Genomic DNA, 18,247 nt, shown 5'->3' on the forward strand with positions numbered 1-18,247 from the left:
CAGGTTAAGAATAGTTTCAGGTTAAGAATGGACCTCCAGAACGAATTAAGTACTTAACCCGAGGTACCACTATACAACCATACACATATACATTTAAGGATTCTTCCGAATCTCTAGACTTCTCACCATCCCCTCCATGGGTCCTATTATTAAACCTTCTCTACTGCATCTTCTCTACTGTCCATATTTTATATAACTCCATTACCTCCATAGTACTTGCTACGTACATTACAAGTGCTATTGCAATCCTGCTAATGTTTTCATCTGCTTACAGTGGTCTCCAAGACAAATTATAATTTTTCCCCATTCTGTGTTAAAGTTTGGTCTTCTTGGTTCCTGAGATTTCCTGTCAGTTTCGCCATTTCGGCATAGTCCAACAGTTTAATTTGCCATTCTTCTCTGGTAGGGACTTTCTCTTCTTTCCATCTCTGGGCTAATAGCATCCCTGTGGCTGTCATCACATACATAAAAAGTCTTAGGGGGTAAAGGGGTCCTTTACCTTTACCTATGATTTTTTTTATTTATTTAATGTATTTATTTCAAAGATTTATATACTGCTTGCCCATCATAAAGCCCTCGAAGCAATTTACAAAAAGAATGAAACAATAAAATAATCAGTAAAAAAAAAAAGTTTTTTAAAAAACCCAGTAAGCTAAAAAACCCAGATTTTAAAAATCGGCCAAAATTCTACATATCTGGGTAGGTTTGCTTAAACAAAAATGTTTTTAGCAGGTGCCGGAAAAGACCTGACATCAATAGGCAGGGAGTTCCAAAGGGCGACTTCTTACAAATGTGGGACGACGACTATGCGGGTGTTACGCGCGGATTGCAACAGGATCAGTCCTGCAGATTGGAGCAGCGGAGGGGGCGTGTTTGGGGTAAGGCGATTTCGCAAGTAAGATGATGATGATGATATTTTTTTATTATTGTTGTTGTTATTGTTATTATTCTGTTTGGCAACACCTGTCAGGTCCAAAATGCCACGCCTCGCCCTTCCCTCTGGGGAAGGGAAATCCCGAGCCTCTCCACCGCCCCCCTTCCCCGCTGCTGCTCGGTGCCAATCCCTTTTCGGAGGCGGCGCCGCTTCCCAGCCTCGGAGCCCCTTCTTCGGCCGGGCGGAGAAGCTGGCGCCTCGCCCGCCCGGTGCGCCCTCCTTGGGCGCGTCCCGGCACTGCGCCAGCCGGGGAAGGAGGGCGGGCGCGCCGCGGCTTCTCGGGCCGGGCTTTGGCAACGCGCAGCCGGGCGGAGGCTGAAGGTCGCTTGGGCAGGAAGTTCCCGTTCTCGGGCGGGCCCAGCAGCTGCGCTGCAATGCGAGGCGGGAGGGCGGGCGGAGGCGGCGGCGGGGCCGAGGAGGAGGCGGCCCCTGATCCGTTGCAGCCCGGCCCCGGGGAGGGATTTAGCCGGAGCCTTGGCTGCTGCCCTGGCTGCTGCTCCGGAGCCAAGCTGCTCCCCTTCCCGGCCGCCCCGATCTCCGGCTGCTCTCCAAGCGAGCGCCCCGAAAGCGCCGCCAAGGGCGCACGGACCTCTCCAAGGAGCCGGCGGCTGTTGCGCGCTAGGGCGCACCGTCGGGGCGAGTCTTCCCGCGGCTCCCCGGCGGCTGCGAGAGACGCATGGCGCTGCTTTGGGGGGTCGGCGTACTTCTGGCTTCCTGCGCTCCCTTCGGGGTTGGCGGCTTTCTCCCCGGAGCGACGCCGGAGGAGCGCGAAGGCACTTCGAGAGCACGGAAGGACGGTGAGTCAGAGAGGCGTATGCCGCTTACCCCTTTCCCCGCCACCCCTTGGGGTCGCCTTCACACGTTACTTCTTCCCAAGCGCGGGTCCGTTTGCAGTCAGCTACCACGCAGGCTGACCCGGGAAGCGAGAAAGCCGCGGCGGAGTTGGGAATCCCGAGTAAACACGCATGAAGATTTGCAGCATTAAAAAAAATGGAAGCATAGCTTGGCTTGTTTTGATCCGCTACAACAACCCTGCGAGGTAGGTGGGTTATTGTGAAGCTTCCTTATTTCAAGTCAGGCCATTGGTCCATCTTCTGTATATCCACACTGGCTGCCTAGCAGCAGCAGCTCTGAGTAAAGGTGCTTTTATTGCCAAGCTTACCTGGAGATACTGGGGATTTAACTTGGAGCCGTTTGCATGCAGAGCAGGTGCTCACAATAATAAATCAGGCCAGCATTATTGCGTGTTGCAGAGAAAACAGCAGCTTGTCAGTAGTGAGGTGGGAGAGGTAGGAGCGGAATTTCCTGATGACTCAAGTTGCAGTTCTATTCATATCTGCAAAGAAGTCATTCCCGTTGGATTCGATGGTAAGTGGCATTAGAATTGCAGCCTCTCTCTTCTAAGCTGTTATACCAGGGTGGGGAAACCTGTGTATCTCTCTTGCCAAATGTTTGCGGACTCCAGGTCCCATCAGCCCATGCTGGCTGGAGCTGATGGGAGCTGGAGTCTGACCTCATGGGCCACATCCTTTGGACCTCTGTAAATGCATTTTTATGTGATCCCTGATTGGTTAGGACATGATTGGTCCAGGACAGGAGTGGAAAACCTGTAGACCTGCAGATGTTGCTGGACTACAGCTCCCATCATCCCTGACCGTGGGTGCCATGCAGTGTGCATGACCCTGGCATGCCCAGCCCCTTCATAGGAAATTTTGAGGGTGCTCGGGCACCCAGTGCCCCAGGGAGTTGGCCAAACTGGCTGGGACTGATGTGAGCCAGACAACATCTGGAGTGTGACAATTTCCCCATCTCTGCCTGTGGTTTAGTTTATCCCACCATGGAGCCATTGGCCAACCCTCTTCATTGGAGTCAGACAAGATGAAGGTGCCCCTAAGCATGTTCAGAGGGCATTTGCATTAAAAGGTAAAGGTAAAGGGACCCCTGACCATTAGGTCCATTTGTGGCTGACTCTGGGGTTGCGGCACTCATCTCACTTTATTGGCTGAGGGAGCTGGTGTACAGCTTCTGGGTCATGTGGCCAGCATGACTAAGCCACTTCTGGCGAACCAGAGCAGCGCACAGAAACGCCGTTTACCTTCCCACCAGAGTGGTACCTATTTATCTACTTGCACTTTGACGTGCTTTTGAACTGCTAGGTTGGCAGGAGCAGGGACCAAGCAATGGGAGCTCACCCCGTTGCAGGGATTCGAACCGCCAACCTTCTGATCGGCAAGTCCTAGGCTCTGTGGTTTAACCCACAGCGCCACCCGCGTCCCTGGCATTTGCATTGTCACACAGTAAATAGACCCATATCAAATATTAGAGGGGAAATTTCCAAAATGGAGGGGGAGGGGAGTTGCTGCTAAAAAATTTAACCCCCCCCTTACAAATTAAACACTGAGTCGTTTAGGCATGTTTTCATCGCGTTCAATGGGATTGCTCTCAAGTAAGTATGACAATAAGATTGCAGCCCTTAACTGCCCTGCCCTGGAAAATAACTGAAGTGAATGCTCTAGACAGGTGCCTCTTTGAAAACGTGTCTTGCTCATCTAGAAAGCTGGGATTGGCGCTGTTTTCTGACTGCACCCTTGGTTGTGTGAGTCTGGGCTTCCTGTATGGTGTTTGGTCTATTCTTGCCCTCTGAATCAGCAGCCGAAAGAGCCAGTTTTTGCCCTAGTTCAGTGGCGGAGCAAGTGCATTGCACACAGGAGGTCTCGGGTTTCATCCCTGGCATCTCCAGGTAGGGCTGCGAGAGACTCCCTCTCTGAAAACCCTGCAGAGCTGCTGCCAGTCAGTGTAGACAGTACTGAGCTTTGATGGGCCTGACTTGGAAGAAGGCAGCTGCCTATATTCCTAGGTTCTCTCCCCATCATGGGTGGAGGTTGCTGATAGCAGGAGAAGGCAGGTGAGGAGGATTTGGGGGGTGGAAGGGACGCTGGTGGTGCTGTGGGTTAAACCACAGAGCCTAGGACTTGCCGATCAGAAGGTCGGTGGTTCGAATCCCCGCAACGGGGTGAGCTCCCGTTGCTCGGTCCCTGCTCCTGCCAACCTAGCAATTTGAAAGCATGTCCAAGTGCAAGTAGATAAATGGGTACGGCTCCGGCGGGAAGGTAAATGGTGTTTCCATGCGCTGCTCTGGTTCGCCAGAAGTGGCTTAGTCCTGCTGGCCACATGACCCGGAAGCTATACGCCGGCTCCCTCGGCCAGTAAAGCGAGATGAGCACCGCAACCCCAGAGTCGGTCACAACTGGACCTAATGGTCAGGGGTCCCTTTACCTTTACCTCCATTTTTTAACAGTGGTTTGAGATGAAATCAGCAGGTGTAGTTTCCATGACATGGAAAGGAATACGATCACCTGTTCACTGCTGCAGGTCAAATTGCTGTTAAAGGCGTAGCTGCAGAAGTTGGCAACACTAGACCAAACATCCATGAGTTTGTTTTCCAACAGGTTTATGAAGCCAAGAGCCCTCTCCCCCCTGTTAATCTCTCTAGCCCGTCCTTGGTTACTTCAGACACGGTTGGGACTACAGCTCCCATCCTCTGACTGTGGGCAACGATGGCTGGGAATGATGGGGTTGTAGTCCTAGCAACATCTGGGGACCAAGGTTGGGTGTGGCTGCTCTGTCGGCAGGTAGGCTGCCTCTGAACCTGGAGGCTCCATTATCTGCTATCCTCGTTATAGTTACCTGTTTGAGAGATGGCAACCCTGGTCCTCCACTTCCAAAACAGTGGGGGATCGAGAAGTTTAGGATGAAGGGAGGTTAAAGGCTGCTTTTCAGAATTTATGCCTAGGGATATAACGGGGATTTTGTGGGATCAGAGCAAAACTCCCATCTCTAGACCATTATCTTTCTGTTCTCCCAACAGTGGCCAGTCAGATTCCTCTGGAAAACTCCAAGAACGAAGGCAGTAGCACGGCCCTTTCCTGTGTGAGAGAGCTGCTGCCAAGCCAGGATTAGCGATTCTGAGATTGATCTGGATTAAGGCAGCTTCCTAGGATCCTAAAAAACAGAGCTGGAGAAACTGCGGTCTTCCGGATGGTGCTGAACTCCACCTCCCATCTTCCCTGACCTGTGGGCCATTGCTGGCTGGGGCTGATGGGAGTCGGAGTCCAGCAATGTCAGGAAGGCTGTGGGTTCCCCGTCCCTGCTTCACACCTCTGTTAAGTGCAGTTAACCTGTGATCCCCAATTGGTTGGGACGTGTGAAGGACAAAGGGAACCAGTGACCTTAAAGGTGTTGGACTACAACTCCCATCATCCCTGACCATTGGCTGCACTGGCTGATGGGAGTTGGAGTCCAACCAACCTTTGGTTTGGGCTGCTAAGAGATCGGGGGGAGCTGGAAGAGGTTTTTACTGTACTCCTTAAAATCTACACAACCCCCTGGAAGTGATGGGAGGGGACATTGTGTGTCAGCACACTCAGCGTTTAGTGCCTCTCCAATAACAACGCTCCGTTTACGTTACTGTGCTCTCCTCGATCGGATGCAATCTTCCAAGAGATCCTCACTCTGGCTTTCAACTTATCCTAAGTGCTGCACAGAAATCCATGTGTTTTCTGCTAAATTTTTTTATTGGTACCTCCACAATGGATTTTGGCTTTGCCCTTCTTGAGCTCCTGGGCTGCATTGTCTTCCAAGCAACCTTCTGGGGGCCAGATGCCAGGGGTGGGCAGGGCCAGATGTCAAAGTGAGCAGAGGAATAGGGGCTTCCATCTGGCCAGCAGCCCCTGTGAGAACAGGATGTGGGCCTTTAGCCTGATCCAGCTGGGCCCTTCTGATGTGCTTTTCACGGAACCGTAGGGTTGGAAGGGAACCCTGGGGGTCATCTAGTCCAACCCCCCCGCAATGCAGGAATTTGCAGCTGTCCCTTACCGGGATCGAACCTGCAGCCTTGGCATTGTCAGTGCTATGCTCTCACCAGCTGAACTATTTTATGAACCTTTACTCAGACGGTCTTCACACTTCTTAAATGGTGTAGCAAACAGGCGGTATATCATTGGTAGAGCGCTTGCTTTCCATGCAGAAGATGCCAGGTTCTGTTCCCAGGATCTCCAGGTAGGGTGGGATGAGGCGCTTGTCTGAAATCCCAATGGAGCTGCTGCCAGCCCGTGCATGCAATACTCGGCTAGAAGGACCAACGTTCTGACTCTGGAACAGGAACCTCGGAAGCCGCCTTCTGCAATCAGCCATATGTTTTGAATGATGGGGGCTGGGGTCTCGCGTTATTTCTAGGGGGAGGGCCCAGACCTCGGTGGCAGAGCGCATGCAGAATTGCAGGGTTCAGCTCCCGGGATCTGGAAGCGACTCTTGTCTGAAATCCCAGAGAGCTGCTGCCAGCCAGTGTAGACAACACTGCTCTTGATGGGCTGAATCTGCATAAGGCAGCTTCATAGATGGTAGGAAGGAGCTTAGTCCACCCAAATTCCCGGAATGCTGCTGCAGGCCAGTGTGATCAATCCTGATGTCGATGGACCAAAGATTGATTTAGAAAGACGTTTCCCTTTATCTGTGCACGAACATGTCAGCATGTCAGGTCAAACAGCAACGAGATGCACCTTTACCAGGAACTGAGCCCCATCGAACAGAGGCAGGGGATGGTTCTGAGTAAACATGCATGGGCTTGTAATGTTAGTCACCTTTTCTGCACCCCCCCTCCCTGCTTTCAGCTCACCACCCTCCCTTTTCCAGCACCATTTAAGCCCTTAAGCCTGTTTGAGGAAAGGCTCATTTGCTGCACATCTCAATGCACTGTGTCGAGTGATTCAGCAGAACCCCACTAAGAAAGGAGGTCCTTTCTTTAGTTCCTTGGAAGGGGGGGGGGGAGAAGTCTATTGTGGCATAATCTTGCTCGTATTTCAGCTCTAAGGCTGAATTCTGCTCGTGCAAAAGAATAAGAATAAGAATAAACCTGTGCGCAACACCACACAGGTTTCTAGTCCATAAGATCTTCAAAGTCTGGAGAGGGACTCAAAAGGTAGGGCAGATCTAGAGGACCTGCGGCCCCCTCCAAAGGTCAGACCGCCAGCACTCAAGGTGATGTATAGGACTCGGCCTCCCACCAGCCTCCCAGGCAGTATGACTAGTGGTTAGAGATGGTGGGAGTTGGAGAGCCCAGCAATATCTGGAGGGCCAAGGTTCTGTCCACAACTGTTTCCATGCCTTTCAGAAGCTGAACCAATTAGGCCTTGCAACTGTTTATAACAGTGTCCATTTGCATTATTCATTGAGGTGACGGCATCGCAAGCTTTCTCCATGGGGAATCCAGACTTTCCAAGATACCGATTTAATACATGGCTGGGCATAAAAGCTGGTGGGGGGGGAAAAGGGCTTTCAAGTGGATAGAGCAGAGAGGGAAGGGGAGCGGCGAATGCTTTGTTTTTTTGGCATTCCGTGTTGCACTGGAGAAGAAATCTGTTTCCGTTTGCATTTAAAGGGGAACTTGTTATATCTGCACTTCCCGGAACAATCTGCAAACCAGAACGCCCTCCTTTGAAATGTGCAGCTCTCCAAATTTTGCAGTTCCATCCTCCAGCTGTGTGAGGGGTCTTCAAATACATATACCAGGACGTTGTGTGCGTCAAAATGTATGCATTAGTCAAAAAAGCATGCAGCAGTGCATTGTGTCTGGGAAAAGGTTATTTTGCAAAAATAATAGTTGAAATTTCATACCAAAAAAACAGGCATGAGAAATTAGCACTAAAATCAACAAGAATGAGAACCTCCAGACACTTTTAATGTGATATGGCACCCTTTTATCATGTATGCAGCGAAACCATAATTTTCATGCCTGACAAATCTGGAACTGGACTTGATAATCTGATAACGCTGATCCTCTAGATTGTTGCTTTAACCCATGTGCTATTGGATTCATTCTACGTGCCTATTTTGTAGTTTCGTTTTTCACCTGTTGTTAAATCCCTGTGGTTTTATATGCATTATATAGTGAAACGAAACCTTGGGGGGGGGGGAGAGAAATTGATGCTGAAAAGCTGGTGAATTTTCACGAAGGCTTGAAAAAAAACCTAAGCGTAGATTGGAGTGGTGAGCCAAATTTAAGATTGCAGGAAAACATGAAACCGAGAGTAACCCCTTGCCCATTCCCAATTTCAGATGTTGGGACCCAGCGGCCATGGGATGACAGGACCTGTTCGTGGCCCATCTCACCAACGATCCTGCAGGGCGGGCAGCCCGTCAGCCTGAAGGAGGCGGCGTTGGTGAGTTTCCCTGCCGGCTTTCCAGCTGGAGAGAGATCTGTTAACCGGGAGAAAGCTGGAGGCGGTCGGAAAGGGGGCAGTGGAGCAGCTGCGGTGACGCCGTGACCTCGAGCTGAGCTGGCCAAATGAGCTCATCGCGCTCTGCAACCGGTGCCACTCGCCTCCCCCTCTCCCCAAGCCTTCAGCCTGCCCTCCCAGTCCTATGCCTGACCCACGGATGCTGGGAGCCTTCAAGCATTTCCGGGTATTACTCCTGGGCAGGAAACGCTGGGTGGGGATGGCCGGGGTGGGGGGAGAGAAGCAGACACCCCTGCGCAACATGCTCGGACACACACACACACACACCGCTCCCCTTCACGCCTGCAGGAGGACAATGAGCTAAGCTGGGCGAGGTGCTTCCTGCCATCAAGGGGACGAAGGAAGCTTTTTTTTCCCCTGCCCTAGGTTTGGCCTTGGTGAAGGGGGCACTTTTGGAAAGAGTTTAGCTTGCATGCAGAGATCTGGCCCAAGAGGGTGGTCTCAGCCACTTGCTCTGGCTCACAGCGATACCCCTTCTTACTAAGCAGGGGCAGGTGCGATCTGTCCACACAGAAAACATGATGGGTTCCCTGTCGCCTTCTGCCAACCATCACCTCTCTCCTTCTCAGGGGTCTCAGGGCTTCCCGGCTCGGCTGAGGGTTGCACTGGAGGTCGAGGGAGATCGCCTCCTCCTGGACTTGGTACAGAATCGGTGAGTTTGGGTTTGCATCATTGGCAGAAGTGACAAGCGCCTTCTAACCAGAAATCTCTAGCTTTGCCCCTGGAATTGCAGTGGTACCTTGGGTTACATACACTTCAGGTTACAGACTCCGCTAACCCAGAAATAGTACCTCGGGTTCAGAACTTTGCTTCAGGATGAGAACAGAAATCCCACAGCGGCGGCAGCAGGCGGCCCCATTAGATAAAGTGGTGCTTCAGGTTAAGAACAGTTTCAGGTTAAGAACGGACCTCCGGAACAAATTAAGTTCTTAACCTGAGGTACCACTGTATTGGGGATTGAACCCGAGACCTTCTGCATGCAAGGCACGTTCTCTGCTAGGGTCCCTCGACTAAAAATAAATTAAGCTTCCAGTCCTTGTGGTTCTGATTCAAGGGGCTAATTTTAAAAAGGAGCTTTGCTGCCATCTTTTCCCTGCAACCTTCCTGCGTCCTCCAAATCCACGGTTTTTCCCTGCTGATTTGTATGTCTTCCTTCGTAGGGAGCTGCTGGCAGGCACCCAAGGACTCGTCTATTACCTTTCCAACGGGGAGAGGGCGACGCATCCGACAAGCACAGAGGTGGGCATCTGTTTTTCTGGCTCTGCACAGCCCATTCCTCTGCTGGCACCCATCCCCGCCGAGATCCGGGGCCTGGAGAACATTTATTCCTGGGCCCACCTCCTCTGCCAGCTGGGACTCTGCCACGATGCAGAAGTTTCAGCGGAGGTGCCAGCTCCAGGGCTGGAGAAGCAGGCTGGGATCTGAGTGGGCAGCGATTGGCCAGGAAAGAGAGTTTGGGGTCATGGCAGCAGAGGGTTCACAGGGAAAAGGTCCAGCCTGTGGGCGGAAACTCTGAAAATGGCGGATTTCACGTTGGGAAAAGGTAGCTGCCTCAGGCCTTTCATAGTCCAACCACACTGTGTATGATTCTGGTTGTTGTATAGTGGTACCTCAGATGCTTCAGGTTACAAACTCTGCTAACCCAGAAATAGTACCTCGGGTTAAGAACTTTGCTTCAGGATGAGAACAGAAACCGTGCTCTGGCGGCACGGCAGCAGCAGGAGGCCCCATTAGCTAAAGTGGTACCTCAGGTTAAGAACAGTTTCAGGTTAAGAACGGACCTCCGGAACGAATTAAGTTCTTAACCCGAGGTACCGCTTTATTCTCAAAAAGGTTATTGTGGAGCTGGGAAGGGTTAAGTTAAGGGTTATATTTAAAGCACTTTAAGCTGCCATGCTTCCCCCAAAGAATTCTGGGAGCTGTAGTTTGTGAAGGGCGATGAGAGTTGTTAGGAGACCCCTGATTCCCTTACGGAGAACTACGGTTCCCAGAGTTTCCTATGAAGAAGAGGGAATGGTTGTTAAACCACTCTGGGAATTGCAGCTCCTTCAGGGGAGTAGGGAGGGCGCCTGACAACGCTCAGCACCCTTAGCAAACTCCAGCTCCCAGAATTCTCCGGGGGAAGCCATAGAACGGCATCACAGTGCTTTACAACGTATGGTGTAGATGTTTATAGACTTGGAAGGACCACACAGGTCATCACTCCCGGCAGTGCAGGAATCCTTTACCCGACGCACGGCTCGAACCCACAACCCTGAGATGAAGAATCTCTTGCCGTACCGACTGAGCTGTCCTAGGTCATGTGGCCCCAGTGGTCAAGGGGATGGGGCAAATCTCCTGTGAGAAAAGCAGGGGGCGGGGCTATAACGCCAAACCTGGGTGGCTGTGCTTATTCTCCCTGCTTTCTCCGTCTTCCAGGGCAATTGCTGCTATCGAGGCAAGATCCAGGGCTACCGAGACTCCTGGGCCAATGTCTGCGTTTGCTCTGGACTAAGGTACGAGGAGGGACACGGGTGGTGCTGTGGGTAAAAGCCTCAGCGCCTAGGGCTTGCCGATCGAAAGGTCGGCGGTTCGAATCCCCGCGGCGGGGTGCGCTCCCGTTGCTCGGTCCCAGCGCCTGCCAACCTAGCAGTTCGAAAGCACCCCCGGGTGCAAGTAGATAAATAGGGACCGCTTACTAGCGGGAAGGTAAACGGCGTTCCGTGTGCTGCGCTGGCTCGCCAGATGCAGCTTGTCACGCTGGCCACGTGACCCGGAAGTGTCTGCGGACAGCGCTGGCTCCCGGCCTCTAAAGTGAGATGAGCGCACAACCCTAGAGTCTGTCAAGACTGGCCCATGCGGGCAGGGGTACCTTTACCTTTTTTTTAAGGTATGGGGAGAGGCTGGACAAAGTGAAGCTCTGTGGGAGGACAGAGGGTTCACCCCTGAGCAGATTCCTTTTACTCTTGCGGTTTTCCGTGGGCAAAAATGTGGCTGACTGTTTATTTTCTTTCCGCCCTGCCAGTGGTCTGCTGGTTGTGTCCAGCGACAGGAGCTACAGCCTGGAGTCCAGAGCAGAAGAGGATCAGGGTACGAGGGCCTACAGACTCGAGTCGGTCAGGCAAGAGACGGGGGAATGCGTGCTGGTCTCTCTGTCCCGGGGACAGTTCCACCCGCGGCCACAGCCCGAGCGCAGCTGGCTACAAAGGGTACGTTTTGAACATCTGGGCCAGAGCAGCCTATTCTGCTGCTTATTCTGACCGGCAGTAGCAATCCAGGTGCTTAACAGTGTTTTTTTTTCCGTCTCCCAGGCGAAGCGCGAAGCAGAGCCTGAACGTGGATTCGTGGAGCTAGTGATGGTGGCCGACCAGGCAGAGGTGAGACGATGCTTGTACCGCCCCCCAGGCCCCCACGGCAAAGCCCATAACACAAACGCAAACACATTCCTCGTAGCTTCCCAGAAATAAAGTTGCCGTCTCTTCTAAAATGCACCGCAAATGTACAGTTTTACCCGGTGAGGGACATTTCCCAATTGGCTGGTTCCTCAAGTTGCCAGATCTCAACGAGGAGAGGTTTCCCTGTTTCTCCTTGTTCCCTCACCGTCCCCATCAGAAACCAAATCGGAAATCTGCACTGAATGTTTCCAGTGGTTGAATCTGTTGCCGTTTGGTAAATCTATTGCAGCCGCGGTACGCAGAAAGGAGTCTGGTAAGATGACTGGTTGAAAGGGTAAATAAATCTTTAGGTCTTTAAGTCGTGGCATACAGAGCTGCCCTAAGTATAGTCATACCTTGGAAGTTGAACAGAATCTGTTCCAGAAGTCCGTTCGACTTTTAACCGTTTATGCTGATAATTGCTTCATTTTATTTTCTCCGTAAACTACTTTGAGGTGGGTTGTTATAGTTTGTTTTGTTTTGTTTTTAAACTGAGCGGTGTGTAAGTCTTAGAAAATAAATAAAAATACAGGAATTCCAATGGAGACAAATAGTAAAGTAGAAAAGTTTTGAGTAAAAAACACTGTGGAGGTGAGGGTCAGAAAGTCACCTTATGAAGGAATGTAATTATTTGGTTTGAAGGTTATTGTGAAAATGTTTGAAAAAGTTAAAATATGTATATGTATACATTGGTACCTCGATTCTCGAACTTAATCCTATCCAGGAGTCTATTCGACTTCTAAGGTAAAGGGACCCCTGATCATTAGGTCCAGTCGTGACCAACTCTGGGGTTGTGGCGCTCATCTCGCTTTATTGGCTGAAGGAGCCGGCGTACAGCTTCCGGGTCATGTTGTCAACATGACTAAGCCACTTCTGGCGAACCAGAGCAGTGCACGGAAACGCCGTTTACCTTCCCGCCAGAGCGGTACCTATTTATCTACTTGCACTTTGACGTGCTTTCGAACTGCTAGGTTGGCAGGAGCAGGGACTGAGCAACGGGAGCTCACCCCGTCACAGGGATTCGAACTGCCGACCTTCTGATTGGCAAGTCCTAGGCTCTGTGGTTTAACCCACAGCGCCACCTGCGTCCCTATTTGTCTTCTGGAGCCGTTCAGAAATCAAGGTGTGGCTTCCGTTTGGCTGCAGGAGCCTCCTGCACTCAAGCGGAAGCCATGTTGAACAATTGGCTTCTAAAAATGTTTGCAAACCTGAACACTTACTTACAGGTTTGTGGCGTTCGGGAGCCAAGCCACCGAACAACCAAGTTACCACTGTATATAAATACAGGAATTCCATAGCGAACCCAAACCTGTTCAGGCGCCTGGGTTTTAAACAGGTGGTACAGGACAGGGCCTTAACTTTGTCATGCAGGAAATCTGAAGTTTTTCTTTGTACTTGCGCACTTCCCACCTTCTGTCCAGAGAAGCAGGAGGCATGATCAGAGTTCATTGGCATTAGTGACATGGTTAGAAGGTGTATGCAAAAATGTTTAAAAAGAAAAGGTGGGAAAGACCAGAGTAATATTATGTCAAAGGTATATAAAGTGGTATAAGGGATTAAGACATGAAGATCAGGTAAAAAATGATGTGGAAAGAGAAGAAAAATTAGAGACATAATAGGTCGAAACGTATAATTATAAATGAGGTTTGACAGAGGGTCAGAATTTGCTGAACTTGATTGAACAAAGGGGAACACAAAAAAGGGAGATGTGAGGAAGTCAGGAAAGAGGGTTATAGAGTTATGAAATTAAAAAATTGGGGTTTTTTTCTTTCTTCTTTTTTCTTTCTGGGTATATCTGTCTTTGTTGTATGCCTGTTTTACTTATGTTTTTGTTTTGTAAAATCTTAATAAATATCTTTTTTTAAAAAAAAAACAGAGTTCATGCGCACATTGCTGCCAGGCAGAAGTGTTTGAGGAGGGGCGTGGCCTGGAGGAGGAGGGGCGTGGCCTGGGGAGAGTTCTGAGGGCCGGACAGAGAGATGCAGAGGGCTGAGCTTGGCCCCCAGTGTCTGAAGTCCCTTCCCACCACCTCTGCTTCTGTTTCCTTTTCAGTTTGAGCTGAACCCCGACCTTAACTGGACGCAAACACGGATGCTGGAGATCGCCAGCCACATGGACGGGGTGAGTGGCTGCCCTAGGCGGATGTGGGTGGCGCACGTGGGAATTGTAGTTTGACGACGTCCTTGGACTCCAGTTCCCATCAGCCAGTATGGCTGATTGTCATGGATTATGGGAGTTGTAGTCCAAATCCTCTTCCAGGTTAGGGGAGGTTGGCTAGGCAATTCTCTGTTGAGTTCCCCTGACGCCAGGCAGCTTCATATATATTGGGGAACTGTCTTTGCTTTTTAAAAGACATTTCTCCAAATGCTTCAGTGTTTACCTCACACGGAGAGTAATTTTGGGGAGAGCGCGGCAGGGAATTTGCAGCTTAGGACCCAAGAACCTTAAGGGCTGCTGATTCCTTCAGCTCTGCCTTCTGGGCTGAGGTCTTCTGAGGGGACACTTTGATGGCCGACGCTCCTGAGGGCCAGCTGGACTTTTCCAAGGGCAGAGCCTTTTGTATGGCAGGGTCCTGACCTATGGAAATCCCTTCCCCTAGAGTTTCGACAGGAATAATCCCTGCTTGGTATTTGGATGTCTTCTAAAAAAGAAACATCCTGGATTATTCAGACAGGGTCTTTCGAATGTGCAATTCTTTGCCAAGCAGCCTTGACTGATGTGCTTGACACTTTTATGACGATCTTGTACTTTTTAGTCTGTATACCGCCTTGCAAAATTTATAATTATTTAAATGAATGAATGAGTGAAAGCACTCACCCCTTTTTTTCTCTTGCCCTCTGACCTTTTCCTTTCCTTTCCTTTTTTTCTTTCTTTTAAAAACCCGCTCTCTCCTATTTTCTTCACCTCCTCTGCCCAGTTTTACCGGACGGTGGGTCTGCGGGTGGCTCTTGTCGGCCTCGAAGTCTGGAACAAGGGGAACCGCGTTTCTGTGGACGGTTCCCCCCGGGCGGTTCTGGAGCGGCTCCTGCGGTGGAGGCAGGAGGAGCTGCTTCCTCGGATCCCACACGACAGCGTCCAGCTTATCATGTAAGGAGCCTGAGGGTTAGCCGCCCTGAGCCCAGTCTTGGCCGGGGAGGGCGGGATACAAATAAAATATTATTATTATTATTATTATTATTATTATTATTATTATTAGGAAGGGCTCCAGAGAATCCTTAGCGGGGGAGTGTAGGGGGGGCGGACTGGCAAAGTGAGGTGTTTGTAGACGGAGCAGCCTGGGTCTTCATTTGGTGCATTCTGGGTATTTGCCCCAGGAGGAGTACCAGGTGCTTGGCCTGGATTACCGGTGCTGTGTGTTTGGCCAGGCAGGGGGTGTGGCCTGCACTATTGATGGGCAGGGATTGACACCAACCAGGCCTGTGGGCGGGGCTGCACTTTTGATGGACAGGGATTGACACCAACCAGGGCTGTGGGCGGGGCCTGCACCTTTGATGGGCAGGAATTGACACTAACCAGGGCTGTGGGCGGGGGCTGCACCTTTGATGGGCAGGAATTGACACTAACCAGGGCTGTGGGCGGGGCCTGCACTATTGATGGGCAGGGATTGACACTAACCAAGCCTGTGGGCGGGGCCTGCACTATTGATGGGCAGGGATTGACACTAACCAAGCCTGTGGACGGGGCCTGCACTTTTGATGGGCAGGGATTGACACTAACCAGGCCTGTGGGCGGGGCCTGCACTTTTGATGGGCAGGGATTGACACTAACCAAGCCTGTGGGCGGGGTCTGCACTATTGATGGGCAGGGATTGACACTAACCAGGCCTGTGGGCAGAGCCTGCACTTGTGATGGGCAGGGATCGACACTAACCAGGCCTGTGGGCAGAGCCTGCACTTTTGGTGGGCAGGGACTGACACTAACCAAGCCTGTGGGCGGGGTCTGCACTATTGATGGGCAGGGATTGACACTAACCAGGCCTGTGGGCAGAGCCTGCACTTGTGATGGGCAGGGACTGACACTAACCAAGCCTGTGGGCGGGGTCTGCACTATTGATGGGCAGGGATTGACACTAACCAGGCCTGTGGGCAGAGCCTGCACTTGTGATGGGCAGGGACTGACACTAACCAAGCCTGTGGGCGGGGTCTGCACTATTGATGGGCAGGGATTGACACTAACCAGGCCTGTGGGCGGGGCCTGGAAATATGATAGGTGGAGCTATCCCAAAGCCTGCCCACTTCATGCCTGCCCACTTCATGCCTGCCCACTCAGCTGTGGCAGGATTCCCAATGTGTACTTGGCTCTGTCTGGTGTAAAACCTTATCTCGCCCCCCCATGCCCCAATTTGGTGATCTTCTCCCACACTTCTTTCTCCTGCCCTTCCCCATAGGGGATCTCCATTCACCGGGGGCTCAATAGGAACGGCCACGCAGGGTTCGATTTGCTCCCATCGCTCCGGCGGGGTCAGCATGGTGAGTACTTGTGCCCCTTGCTTTCTCAGAGGCCGGGTTAGCAGCATGTTTCTGGATAGCCCAGGTAAGCGGGTGCCTGTTGCATTACTATCTGTTCCACGGAACCAGGGCAGCCTCATTGAAAGCCTTGCCTGGAGTGGCTGTGGAGCTGTGCTTCTGATATTTTGGGGGGAGACTGACCCACCAGGACTATCGGGGTTCTGCATTTGTGTAGACGTTTGACCTAGAGTTTGGAATTTTATGTTCATTTGTGTTGTTAAATGTTGCAGAGCTTTTTGTTCCAGCCACATTTAATAATCCTCCCGACCCAAGTGCTTTGGGGCAGCGATGCTGGCGCTCCTTTTTCCTTACGGGTATTATGGTCTGTAATAATCAGGAGCTGGGATCTGTAGACAGCTGTCCTTCTGTTTAAGTGACTTAGGCAGGAGACAATTGGCCTTTTGCTGGCCAAACTTCCGGGAAGGCCAGTTCAGTTTTATGTTAGATATTTAATGGAAGAAAAACCCCAAGGTATCACTCGCAGTGGTTAAATTTCTGCCAGTAACACTGGGAGCAAGAGAACATCTCGCCGCCTGAAACTGTAAGAACCTTTTTTCAGGGACTAATGTGCAATTATTGTAGCTGTATATGATGGTTCTTACATTGTGCAGTACTTTACAATCTGTTTTGCTCCGAGATTGTTTCGTATGGTGTGTTTGTTTTGGCCTATTGAGCATAATAAATTGATTGATGGATGGATACGCTTTTGGGGTTTGGGGTAAATCATGGAGAAGTGGAACGAAACAGAAAGGGTCACAGTCCTGATCTGCTTAGCAGAAGTAGTATTCTGGGAATAATAGTATAAAAGTAAAAACAAGGAATAAATGAAGTATATATATATTTAAAATATAAATAAATAGGTATTCTGCTTTTAAATGCCTGCTGAAAACTTTTCTGTTTCATAAAGCTTATGCTTGACAAGACACCTTTCCACAACATTTATCTGATTCTATTTTATTGTATGCTTTTTATGTATATAAGGTAACCTTTCGTAGTTTGCACATTAATTTTTTTTTTTACTTGTTCATTGAACTACAGAAAGGGAAGAGAGAGTGAGGAGAAAAACAAGTACATAAGTGAGATGAACAAATCTCTTTCTAGTCTCTCCACACATTGCTCTTTCCAATACACCACAAAACAGTTCCATCTCTCCCCATGGATTATATATCCCATCTCATGTGTTTTCTCTTTTTCTGGATTATGTCTGTCGTTTTATCCATCACTGCCACCTCCACACATTCCTGAAGAGATGGTGAATCTGTTGGCCTTGCATTTCCTTTCCCACAGGGTTTTTAACGGCCCTTAACTAAGGATCTTTATTCTTTATGAGTTAGTGGTATACTGTATATGCATGTGTTTTTATGAATGAATAAAGGAGGAGTTGTTGTTTAGTCGTTTAGTCGTGTCCGACTCTTCGTGACGCCATGGACCAGAGCACGCCAGGCACTCCTGTCTTCCACTGCCTCCCGCAGTTTGGTCAAACTCATGTTGGTAGCTTCGAGAACACTGTCCAACCATCTCGTCCTCTGTCGTCCCCTTCTCCTTGTGCCCTCCATCTTTCCCAGCATCAGGGTCTTTTCCAGGGAGTCTTCTCTTCTCATGAGGTGGCCAGAGTATTGGAGCCTCAGCTTCAGGATCTGTTCTTCCAGTGAGCACTCAGGGCTGATTTCCTTCAGAATGGATCGGTTTGATCTTCTTGCAGTCCATGGGACTCTCAAGAGTCTCCTCCAGCACCTCCAGGTCACAAAGAGTTGGAAACGACTAAACAACAACAAAAGGAGGAGTGCGAATTAGGTTGGCTTGCTCAAAAATGCAAACCAAAGGGAGTCGCAGAGCAATCTCCAGCTGTCTTTTCTCCTCTTCCAGGACCACTCGGTCAGCCCCTTGATGATCGCCTCGACTCTTTCGCACCAACTAGGCCACAACCTGGGCCTTGACCACGATGGCGCTGGCTGCAGCTGTGATGGCTCTGGCCCTAACTTTCCCCCTGGTCGCAGCTGCATCATGGAGCCACTGACGGGGTGAGCCTCTGCATTCATGTGGGGTCCCCCCCCCGGGTGGCTGGGTGGACTGCTGAAATGCAGGGGGTTTGAGGAC

At 50.7% G+C, this 18,247-nt stretch overlaps 1 protein-coding gene and 1 long non-coding RNA gene across 9 annotated transcripts in view; one reads left to right on the forward strand and one right to left on the reverse strand.

Moving 5' to 3' along the window:
* LOC144325793 (uncharacterized) overlaps positions 1 to 10,051 on the reverse strand; it is a 273,530-nt gene extending 263,479 nt beyond the window's left edge. The window contains exon 1 of the long non-coding RNA XR_013390971.1: positions 9,976 to 10,051. This is a non-coding gene — a long non-coding RNA (uncharacterized LOC144325793). The remainder of the gene's footprint in view (positions 1 to 9,975) is intronic.
* Positions 695 to 18,247, forward strand: part of ADAM15 (ADAM metallopeptidase domain 15) — a 46,154-nt gene continuing 28,601 nt past the window's right edge. The window contains exons 1-11 of one of the 8 annotated variants that reach the window (XM_028709747.2): positions 695 to 878; positions 8,048 to 8,151; positions 8,799 to 8,881; positions 9,390 to 9,468; positions 10,648 to 10,724; positions 11,234 to 11,417; positions 11,520 to 11,585; positions 13,695 to 13,763; positions 14,560 to 14,729; positions 16,030 to 16,111; positions 18,017 to 18,171. In XM_028709747.2, coding sequence (XP_028565580.2) covers positions 791 to 878; positions 8,048 to 8,151; positions 8,799 to 8,881; positions 9,390 to 9,468; positions 10,648 to 10,724; positions 11,234 to 11,417; positions 11,520 to 11,585; positions 13,695 to 13,763; positions 14,560 to 14,729; positions 16,030 to 16,111; positions 18,017 to 18,171 — 1,157 coding nt within the window. In that variant the 5' untranslated portion in view covers positions 695 to 790. Of the gene's footprint in view, positions 879 to 1,242; positions 1,732 to 8,047; positions 8,152 to 8,798; positions 8,882 to 9,389; positions 9,469 to 10,647; positions 10,725 to 11,233; positions 11,418 to 11,519; positions 11,586 to 13,694; positions 13,764 to 14,559; positions 14,730 to 16,029; positions 16,112 to 18,016; positions 18,172 to 18,247 lie in introns of those variants that run through there. The other 7 variants (XM_028709745.2, XM_028709749.2, XM_077920155.1 and 4 more) reach the window with 7 other exon arrangements.

This window comes from Podarcis muralis, chromosome 16 (genome assembly GCF_964188315.1).
Source record: "Podarcis muralis chromosome 16, rPodMur119.hap1.1, whole genome shotgun sequence".
NCBI classification, from domain to species: domain Eukaryota; kingdom Metazoa; phylum Chordata; class Lepidosauria; order Squamata; family Lacertidae; genus Podarcis; species Podarcis muralis.